Below are 11,965 nucleotides of genomic sequence, written 5' to 3' on the forward strand. Positions count from 1 at the left end.
TACTGACTGTCATTATTTGACTAGCACGAATGCAGTGGTGGCAGTATCCAATGTAGTAATCGGTAGGTGCGATCAGGCCATTTTACCTGAGTCAATGGTATGAAGCCTACATGCTTACTCATTTAATGTTCCGCTGCTGTCTGCTTAACTCACGCTTGGTCTACATTAGCTTAGAGTGCACTGTTGCACAATACGCGAGTGTTAAACATATGCTCGGTGTATGTGTGTCTGCGAATTATACAATGCAGGGATAGTGGAGTTCTGTGCAGCGTATGTTGTATGCATGTGCTGGGTCTATCTGTGCCTGTGAACAATACAATACATGGAAGATTCTGGGTTCCATTTCAGTAGACCCAGGGCTAACTAGAGGAACATGAGGAGGTAGCAGCATCTCCACCTCCCCAGACAGATTTGTGGATTGCTGTATTCCTGCGAGCTGGGTGGCACATACTTGAGGAAGGGAGAGACATGCTCTTCAGTACTCTTCAAAGGGTGCTCTCTGATTCAGAGAAAGGTCACAAGGAAGGGGCATGGGCACATCTCAGGAAGGAGATGGGGGCTGGTAACTAGATCATGAAGTGTAAAGCTGAGGCCGTGGGGTAACCTTTTGATCCACATATCAATGTGCCTGACGTCCAGGATTGAACTTCTAGTCACTCCTGTTGGAACAGACTGCTTTTTGGAGGAAGGGCAGGGCAGAGAAGAGGGCACTAGGAGATGGCTGCTGCACAGGGAAAAGTTGTTGACACCCCTATGACAGAGGAAGGCCACTGTGAAGTGAGCAGTGATGGTTGCAGCATAGATCTGCACACAGGCAATGACCCGATTGTAAGTCAGCATCTCCCTGTGCCAGGTGGGGCAAATGTGAGCACTGCTGCAGTGCAGATTAGGCCGTGGCCCATGTGCAGAGCTAAGCCGCCAACCCAGTATGCCAGGTCAGCCCGCTGTGAAGATTGCTCCTGCACGGATCAAGCCATAGTCTGTGTTAAAAGAGACAGTTACCATGTGTGCAGGGGAGCCACTTTAATAAAGAGTGGGAGCGCAACTCCTGAGACTCTGATTACTAGTGGGGCTTAACCTGAATGAGGAATAATTACTACCGCTTGCAAAAGGGGAGTTGGACTCAGGGACCCACCTATAAACCCACAAGAGCTCTGACCTCAGGGGACTGTATGTTTTGTTCGTGAGTGTCGTATTTTACTTTGTGTTCATATATGAAGACTAATTTTTTTTCATAAAAGCAAGTATTTGACTGGGCAATCATTTACTGCTGCTCCACGTATTTTGAGTTTTAACCCTTTTCAAGACGACAGAGCTGCTGCACCCATACTGAAAACTGAGGAAGGATTATAAAATCTGGTAAGGTGCAAGGAAACATACTTGGCGACAGACATTAATGTATTCTATCTGTAACCACAAGGTAGGCCATTGTAAGCTTTCCAGCATACCTTCAAATGTACTTTTACATACTAAGTACCGTATCCTCTGGGAACCAATAGGTGTCAATAGAGAAAACCTGTTATGTACAAAAATAAAAACTACCTTTTACTCCCTCACGAAAAATCATAATCTGAATTAGACTACTCCAATGAAGCACATCCATTCTCCATCTTTATTTCACACAGCATCTAACTGACGAAATACAGAGAGCTTACCTAACGTCTTTTCTTTAGTTTTGTCATTTTCTGGATCTTGTTGGCCATCAGGAGGATCAATGCGGGATTCTTCACGCCCTGGTGTCTCTTCTCTAGATTCTTGGGAGCAGCATGCGGAAACAATCAATTCATTTCTCTCTGCAGAGTCTTCCTCCAACGGTACTGTATGTTCTGATCTCTTAAGGTCTACTTCATCAGGACTAGCATGCATGTTCTCCAATAGATGTGAGTCATTCAGGACGTTCGTGCATACTCCATTACTATCAACTGCACTCATTGCAAACTGAAAGAAAAAAAGTAAATATTCAACAGAAAACTAATCAATCCACTTTATCCACAAGTGCCTCACCAAACATAAATGATTTATATAACAAGCAAAGGAACAGCTGTTTCAAAATGAAACAAAGTCACTTATAGTAACTCCAACATGCTTAATCTATATACATGTTTTCTAATCAATTTACAGTTTTAAGTTAGAAGATCAACAGTTAATAAATAAACCAGTGGACAGGGTATTTGCAACCTCAGTGCACTTACTACAAGAAATGCAGATTTCAAAATTAATAAGAAGTAGAATTGCAAATGTATTTGCCTGCTAGGCACAGCACCAAAAGGTACATTTCTTTGGACATACAATTACACTATTATAGTTCTTATAAAAATCAATACCTGCAAAGCAATATAAACTAAAATCGCCTTTATACACGACACTAACTAGAAGGCAGCAAAGTAAAATTCGGAACATAAGACAACAATGAGGGTTTTCAGAGCCTTCTTAATCCCGTTAACGAGCAAAGTGTGCAAATGTGCACGGAAGAGAGACTCCAAAGTTTAGGTGTGCTCATGGAGAAATTAGCTGTAGCGATGCCTAAAGGAGGCAGATTAAGACGAAACTCTGACCTAACTGCAACTAGATGTACCGCATCAACGCGCTAGAGGCTATATACTTGGAATTAATTGTGTTAAGTAAGCTGGGAAGGCATGCCTGTCAGATGCAAGAAATTAATAAACTGGCACTAGAAGTGAAAGAGGCTTATTTATCTTCTATGACGAATTTTTTCAAAACTTAATCCGCCACTGTGTTCACACCTACTTTGAAAATAGGTGAACGTTTGCCTAAATTTGAAAGACACGTTATTAACAATGTTAGGTATTTGGTAACCAAAGTGTAAGTGTCTCGCCTTTGTGCATTCAGATTTACAAGGAGCAACACTAAAAACTGTTTTCAGTTACATCATCATAATCAGGGCACACAAACAGCTTGTTTAAGAGCAATGTAAAAAGTGCATGTAACACTCAAATAACTGTGTTTTTAAATGCTCGCACTTTCTAGATGGATAGATAGGTAGATTTTTTTTTTTAAACCTTTCTTTCACAGGGCTGTTAAACAGAACTACCTTGGGAAAGGTGATTATACTGGCTTCACTTTCTTACAAAAATGAAGTGATCTAGAGAGAACATTGTTCCACTGAGCTCCTCTCACTTGTAATTTGTGTCCAGATGAATCACAATTTAACTTTAGAAGTCAAAAGCATGGGTATAACTGCTCACGTAGATTGGCCACAAACTGTCTCTCGATGATATAAAAAAAAATGACCAACTCGGAGAATGGAAACTACAACACATTAAGTGCACTTGCATGGTGCACTTTGTCCCCTAAGCTTGCAAAGCAAAGTCTTAAAGTCCAACTGATTTCAATATTGATTGACTGTCCTTCCAGACATGTACAGGGAGTGCAGAATTATTAGGCAAATGAGTATTTTGACCACATCATCCTCTTTATGCATGTTGTCTTACTCCAAGCTGTATAGGCTCGAAAGCCTACTACCAATTAAGCATATTAGGTGATGTGCATCTCTGTAATGAGAAGGGGTGTGGTCTAATGACATCAACACCCTATATCAGGTGTGCATAATTATTAGGCAACTTCCTTTCCTTTGGCAAAATGGGTCAAAAGAAGGACTTGACAGGCTCAGAAAAGTCAAAAATAGTGAGATATCTTGCAGAGGGATGCAGCACTCTTAAAATTGCAAAGCTTCTGAAGCGTGATCATCGAACAATCAAGCGTTTCATTCAAAATAGTCAACAGGGTCGCAAGAAGCGTGTGGAAAAACCAAGGCGCAAAATAACTGCCCATGAACTGAGAAAAGTCAAGCGTGCAGCTGCCACGATGCCACTTGCCACCAGTTTGGCCATATTTCAGAGCTGCAACATCACTGGAGTGCCCAAAAGCACAAGGTGTGCAATACTCAGAGACATGGCCAAGGTAAGAAAGGCTGAAAGACGACCACCACTGAACAAGACACACAAGCTGAAACGTCAAGACTGGGCCAAGAAATATCTCAAGACTGATTTTTATAAGGTTTTATGGACTGATGAAATGAGAGTGAGTCTTGATGGGCCAGATGGATGGGCCCGTGGCTGGATTGGTAAAGGGCAGAGAGCTCCAGTCCGACTCAGACGCCAGCAAGGTGGAGGTGGAGTACTGGTTTGGGCTGGTATCATCAAAGATGAGCTTGTGGGGCCTTTTTGGGTTGAGGATGGAGTCAAGCTCAAATCCCAGTCCTACTGCCAGTTCCTGGAAGACACCTTCTTCAAGCAGTGGTACAGGAAGAAGTCTGCATCCTTCAAGAAAAACATGATTTTCATGCAGGACAATGCTCCATCACACGCGTCCAAGTACTCCACAGCGTGGCTGGCAAGAAAGGGTATAAAAGAAGGAAATCTAATGACATGGCCTCCTTGTTCACCTGATCTGAACCCCATTGAGAACCTGTGGTCCATCATCAAATGTGAGATTTACAAGGAGGGAAAACAGTACACCTCTCTGAACAGTGTCTGGGAGGCTGTGGTTGCTGCTGCACGCAATGTTGATGGTGAACAGATCAAAACACTGACAGAATCCATGGATGGCAGGCTTTTGAGTGTCCTTGCAAAGAAAGGTGGCTATATTGGTCACTGATTTGTTTTTGTTTTGTTTTGAATGTCAGAAATGTATATTTGTGAATGTTGAGATGTTATATTGGTTTCACTGGTAATAATAAATAATTGAAATGGGTATATATTTTTTTTTGTTAAGTTGCCTAATAATTATGCACAGTAATAGTCACCTGCACACACAGATATCCCCCTAACATAGCTAAAACTAAAAACAAACTAAAAACTACTTCCAAAAATATTCAGCTTTGATATTAATGAGTTTTTTGGGTTCATTGAGAACATGGTTGTTGTTCAATAATAAAATTAATCCTCAAAAATACAACTTGCCTAATAATTCTGCACTCCCTGTATAGAGAAATAGATTTGATAAAATCGTCAAGATTGAATCTTAGATCCATGACATACACATAACTGGTAAACACTGGCTTAAAATATTAAAATCATATCTGTTGATTAGCTTTAGAAAAGTTAATATTCCAGCCCACTACCATGTTAAGTGAAATGCTTAGCTACAAAACACACAAACCTATTATTGAAGTGCACAAAACTATAATAGTCTATATTTTTACCAGTTTTAAGCCACTTGTAATGAGTGTATTCATAAGTCGATTTTACCCATTGTTTTTCCAAACACATATACCCAATGTCTGGCTGCAATGTACGGCTTCATGTTTGACATATGTCCGTGGTTTCCTTTCAACCACATTATGTTAACCAAATCACGCATTCTTTTCCACTTATGTAGCTCAAGAAACGTAGGTTCTTGCACTCAAACATCTGCAGTTACGGCACAACCGCACAAGTTGAAACTCTCCAGAATTTCAACTTCACTGGTCCTTATTAGTTCGTGTGATTTTTTACATTTCTTTGTAAGTACCAGATCGGGCAGTTAAAAAAAGAAAAATCTTGTACAACAAATATTCTACACCAAAAAGCGCACAACTACAAAATAAAAACATCGAGAGTGGGTTGCTGAAAGCTAAATGATCAAGAAATCTTGGGTTTCGTTCTTCTACTTATATTTTTTAACAACCTAAAGCAGTGAGGTCAGCCCGGAGAAAGTTGAGATGGCAATTAAAGAAGGAGTAGATTTCAGGGACCACTATTTGTAGTGTGGAAAAAGTGCACCAGAAATTCCAAGAACAGATGCAACAAACCTAATCTGCGTATACTGAATCGGAGCAGTGAGAATGAGTAAACTTAAACAAATACACATTATACATTCAGTGGAATAATGCACACGTTGCAGGTGAGGAACTGCTCTTTATAAAAGTCAAAAACTTGAAAGAAAGGTTCTTATGTTTTCAGTCCTGATCTTTCATCTAATTAATGAAGGAATTCTGGGAGATCTACTCTAGGTTTTCTTCATTTGAACTAACATGACTAAATCACATGAACAGAGAAAGCCCGAGGCTTCAAACATGGTGCTCAGTTCACTAATAGACATTTGGTCAAGATATCTAGTCACTTCAATTACCTGCGATATAGGCACGGTACAAGGTTGCATACTGCCATCCCTCGCCAAAAGGGAGCAATAGAACATGCACTTATAAAGCTTGTTTTTGTTTTTTTAACTTTCAAGTTATTCAGCCTTCCAACAGTGCCCGTCTAAGACCTGATGGAAAGGACTTTTGCACACTTCCTCAAACAACGGAGCGGGCACCCTGGAAAGCAGTCTTCAAGTCCTCTCGACCATAATCTATGAGCTAATTTCAGTCTAAACCCAAAGTTAGAGCAAACAAGTTAAGCAGCCAGGCAATGTTTTAAAATTATGTATTGCAACAGCATAAAAGATTCATTAGCTGTAGGCCACTGGTTTAGTGTGTTAGCTACATGCATGCTTAAGAGTAGTCTCCCAGCAACTGTGCACCCACCGTCCTTGGAAAGAGAGGCTAAGCTCAGGTACTTAATGTGGGAGAGAAGCATGTTTGCCTATTCTCTCCAAGGATTGACCCAATGGCTGGTAGTCACAGTTAGAAGCTCACGACATAGATAATCTGCATGACAGGTGCCAGGGGCTCTAAGATAGGATACAGCCAAGAGTTGGCAGATCCCTTTCTCTCCTCTTCTCACCACGTTCGACCCAAGGAGAGTAACTAAGCAAACAGACCATGCATGCCAAGTTGCACCACTACACGCCTCTCAACTCGACACCACTCTCCTCTATGCCAACGCATTCTACCTCACACTACTCTATGCACCACTGCATTTTTCACCAGTGTACTACGCCAATACACTCTAATTAGGGCTCAAAAAATCCACTCGACCACTCACATTGGCGAGTCTTATTTGATCAGGTCGAGCTATTTTTAATACTTACTCGTCCCTTCTTGTGAGTTGACACTGAACAGGTGTTCTGCTCAGTTTAAAAGTTGGGGGGGGGGGGGGGGGACAATAAAAGATGCCTTTAAATCTTGTTCTTGTATCACATTTGCTCTGTGTTCACAAACAGAGGTCAAAAGTCAGTTTTTCTTACAATTAATTTTCCTTCTGAATGCAGAGTTCCAGGACTTTGTAATGTGAACTGTGTGACCTGCTGCTTAGAATGTAAAATAAAAGTATATAGGGTGTCTGGTTTTTCCTAACACACAACATTTCAATGACTAACTCAACTGTGCAAACATTTCAAAATATATTTCAGTAGTTGTGAAAGCCCTTTTTTTATATTTCTGTGTGATGAAAAAAAAATGTTTAATAGGATGAAAACAAATCAGAATACTTTACATGTTAATGTGCAAAGGATATGTTTTCTGAAACCCAATTTTCACACTGTTCATACACTGCAAAGTTTTATCAGTAAAGCTGCAAGTTAGTGGAGAGGTTTTTGGACATTTCTTGGAAAGTTACTATGTGTAGATGACAATATGTTACTACATCATGGTTTAGTAATATATTTATTGAAATTGAGTGTTTAAACAAACTGAGAAATATTCCTGCCCTGAAAGCAACTTTGTTAGTAAACTGAAAGAAGTCCTAGGCTATGTGGGCTAGACCTCATGGGTATGTGGGCTAGATTATTGTGATGCATGCAGCAAACTTTAGTCTACTTAATCAAACAAAAGAGGTTTTTTGTACTGCAGAAATGCCGAGCTCACATATTTCAAGGTGCAATCATATGTGAGAATTAAGAAAAAGGTGATTCTGCAAACTATTTGCCTAGGATCACACAATTTGAGACCTGTTTACAGGTCAAGTACATTACAGTTAGGTCAAGTAGATTATTTAAGTTACTCTGCCTGCAGGTCTAGTAACATTTTTATGATTTTTCAAGCCCTGTTTAATCAGCACTCTACAAAACTCTACTCTATGCCACTGAAGCCTACTCAACGACACTTCACCTCACTCTGAAACAATCTTCCCTATGCCACCCCACACCACTGCAATCTACCTTGCTCCAGTCCAAACTACCCTACTCTAGGCCATTCTACTCTATGCTGCTACACTCTACTCCCCTGCACTCAAAAACTGGCAACCTATTCACTCTGCATCACATGCCACTATACTCTCCAGCTTTCTACTCTGCACCACTGCACTGTATTCTCCACTGCAACACTCTACACCACTGCACCCTACGTCACTTTAGTCTGCACTACTATACACCAATGCACTCACTGCACTCTACACTACTGAACACCTACGACACTTAATCTGCAACACTGCACCACTCTACTCTGTGTCAATACATGCTACACCACTAATTTACTGTGCACCACTGCAATCTGTCACTGCACTCTACGTCTCTACTCTACACCACGCCAGTACTCTCTACCACAATCTACTATGCACCACTGTACTCTCCACTACTTTACACCTGTGCACTCTACTCTGTACCACTCCACAACAATCTATTCTACGTCACCACATTCTACTCTATGCCACTGTAATCTACTCTGCACCACTTTACTCTATATCATTGCATTCTATACCAATGAACTCTGCACCACTTTACTCAAAGGCAATGCACTTATACACAAGCTAATCTGCACCACTGTACTTTATGCAAATTCACTGTAGTCCACTCTTCAACACTATAGTCCACTCTGTGACACTAGATCCCATTAACATCTACTTCATTCTGACACTACTCCACAACACTCCACTCAAAGACACTAATTCACTCTATGATGCTCTATGCAACTCCATCTACGCCTCTTCGACACTCCACTCCCCTTTACCTCACTAACTTTTAGCCATGCTGAAAAGCAGGGGCTAAAACATGTTGGTAAAGTCAATAGCTCCTGCATAGGCTAGACCTATTGGGTTTGCCAATGCTTGTTTTTTGCAGCCATTACGTAGCAATGATAGGGTTTCCTCCAGAACAAAGCAAGTGTTAGACGTGTATTAGTCAATGTGAAACCCGTGAACACGTAGTCCAGAAGTATACAACTTTGCACAAAGAAAAATCTTAGTCCATTTCTATTCGTGGCTATTCAATAGGAGAACGACATGCACTCACTAACCACTTGCATTTAATCCATTGAATGAAGGACTATAGGGCAAATTAGCTCATTGTTTTGAGGATTTCAGAAGAGGGGAATAATCATCTTAAAAGCATTTGACTGTTCTTGATATTCAACATCGTTTACGATTTATCTGAACCAAAATAAATTATGAAAATGTAATTCATTTGCTTGTGCAACGTTTCAGGTGTATACTGTATCACAGCAATTGGACGTATTCGTTTCATCTCATTGGTGTTTTACAACTTCTTTGCTATTGTGTTCTTTACCAGGAGAAAAACGCGTGGTGACCTCTTTCCTTGACTACTGTGGAATGTTACGTTTTCATGTACTGAATTGTATCCGTGTATGTGGGAAGTATAGGCTACTCCAGAGGTGATCTATCACATCATAGCACCTGATGGACTTTCCATACTTGTAACCAGTTACTGAATAAAATGTTTTAGCATCTGCCTTACTCCAGAGTCATGTCGTAATCATCGGTCAACTTTTACTAAAACAATAACTTTAACAGGGGTTACCATCTGGTGTGCGCGGGATTTATACATTTGAGAAGTTTCGTTTTAAATACTAGGCATCAAATTGAAGAAGGCTTGGCGCCTGCTGCTACAAAGTGCGGGCTCTCGTAGGGTGAGAGGCTTACTTAGCCGCAGGTAGCGCTTGGGAAGAGGCCGCACTCGCCGCGTAGTGACAGTCTCATCCCTCGCAAGCTGTCAAAATAATCCGATATGAGGGATAGTCGTGAAAGCGCCGAGCGCGGGACGGTTCCCTCTATACATAAACTCACAGAGATGCGGGGCGCCGCCATGCCTGGCGGGACGAGCTGCGCCACAGACGGACCTGCGCCTCCCGCCAGCCGGGAGGCATCGCAGCGTGGCAGGCAAATTATTGCACAACACAGCACAGCACCAGGCAGCACGCAGTAGCTGGGGAGCAGAGCCCCCCTAAACTACCACTACACGGAGAACAAGGAGGTGCTATGATGCCAAACCCATAAGGATAAGTCTCCAAAGTCCTTTCCCTCCGGGGGTTTATGCGCAGCAGGTGCTGTGATTCCCCCTCCTTCGGGGTACTAATTTATAAAGTACGCACGAAAACGGCTTACGTCCAGAGAAACTAAGTGGCTGATTAACCGCCGCTCTCGTGTAGGTCGGGTGAGCGCCGTTACCTGCTCTGCGCTGTCCCCCGTGCTCTCCAAGCTTAAGCTCTCCACCGCTGCTGCACCTCGCGCCACTGCCTCTTCCACCTGAGTCGCCATGTTGTGACGGGAACAGAAACGGAGGTGGGGGACGCAGTAGTCGCGCGACATGCTAGGATTGCACCAGCCTCACTAGGCGGGCATGTCTGCGGTACGAATAGGGCGGCCATGATGGAGTGGAAGTGTAAGGGCGCGATAGAACTATGGAAAACCAGTACATACAGAACTGCTAAAGCTGTCCTTGGATCATGTATTGTTCTCCTGCTTCTAGAAAATAACATTTATTCCAAACGTGAGCTGCAGTTTACCTTAGTCTGTTTTCGGTCTCCTTGATATTTCAGCGTAGTAATTGTTCATTCATTTGACCAGGCGGCATTATACAACCCTACTGGTTATGTTTTCTGTAAGGAGACCTTCGCCATCGCTTTCCGGTTTAGCGCGTGGGTCGAATTAGATACCATGAAAGAAAGGCAAGAAGTGATAAGTGTATTAGCACTTCGACCTTTCCTCCTCCGGTGCTCGTCGGCCACCTTGAAATGAGAATTGTCTAAACGCATTGGAAAGGCATAGTTACCCGCGTTTGAAAACCATGCTTTTTAGTTATTGAAGGTATACAAATAAACATTATACTGTCTTATAACTGTACACAAAATTTCACAACTTTAAAACGGTATTCTAAATATTCACATCTGAGTGGCTTGTTTTAACAGGAAGTTTAATACTAAGAGTGCAGTTAGAGCTCGTAGTGGGTGATTGCAGGGAAGTGAATTATGGAGACGTCGACGCTCAACCCCAAAATAATATTATTTATTCATCGATCCATTTCTATCTAGTGCGGACAATACCCCCGGTGCTAGACTGCTTAACAGTGAACATGGTTCTTTAGAAAGATACAAGATTGCAAAAACTTACAATTATCCTTGGGAGTATGTAGCTAAACGTATCAGTCATAACTAAAGGAACAGAGAAATATTCCTTAGAGGTGTGTGCACTAAGGAGGCAGCGGCTTGATTATTGTATAAATCCAACATTTTGAAAGAGGAAAGTGGGACTTTTAAAAATAAACAATCGTAAAACTCTATTTCCCCGGTTGACGACTATTGAGGCAGAGGCAATTTCAGCGGGAGACAGCCAAAAGAAACCTATTTTTGGCTTACAAAATCGGAATGTATACTATTGATGCCAAAATCGAGATGAGAGAGAAGTGTAGTCAGTCCCATGGTAAGGATCATTGCTGAGACTATACAAAATGTCTTTGAAGGAGGAGGGCTATCAGCTCCCATATGGAGACAGCTGTTCAAGTGGTGGTGTGTAGGGTTGGAGGTAAAGAGTTCCATATTCTGGTCGCGCTTCCTAAGCAGGATTGTGCCATGAGCCGTGCCAATATTTTCAAACTAGAAGTTGGAAGACTTTGAAATAAATATTGGGGGAATGGCTTTTTTTCCATTGACTTCTATTAAATGATAGGTACTGTTAGGCGGGAGACAGTTAAAATAAAGCTATTTTTGACTTTACAAATCTGGAGTCTCCTGCCTGAATCAGGTCTGTTGCATGCATGCATTCCTTTTGTAAAGGTTAGGGGTTCAAGTAGCAGGGCATTGCATTTCGTGATGGTCTGGTTTGATTTTGTCCCTCAGGTAGCGTCAAGTGGATGTGGGTAGAACCTTGTGTGTGATACAAGCAGTCTTGTATATGTCCTGTGGTTCAGTAAG

General features: G+C 41.8%; 1 protein-coding gene across 1 annotated transcript in view; it reads right to left on the reverse strand.

The window, feature by feature from the left end:
* Positions 1-10,356, reverse strand: part of TXLNG (taxilin gamma) — a 347,757-nt gene extending 337,401 nt beyond the window's left edge. The window contains exons 1-2 of the mRNA XM_069204538.1: positions 10,224-10,356; positions 1,656-1,938 (exon numbers count right to left, since the gene is read on the reverse strand). Of these exons, the coding sequence (XP_069060639.1) occupies positions 1,656-1,938; positions 10,224-10,313 (373 nt within the window). The 5' untranslated portion in view covers positions 10,314-10,356. The remainder of the gene's footprint in view (positions 1-1,655; positions 1,939-10,223) is intronic.
* Between the last annotated feature and the right edge of the window lie 1,609 nt (positions 10,357-11,965).

This window comes from Pleurodeles waltl, chromosome 8 (assembly GCF_031143425.1).
Source record: "Pleurodeles waltl isolate 20211129_DDA chromosome 8, aPleWal1.hap1.20221129, whole genome shotgun sequence".
Classification (NCBI taxonomy): Eukaryota; Metazoa; Chordata; class Amphibia; order Caudata; family Salamandridae; genus Pleurodeles; species Pleurodeles waltl.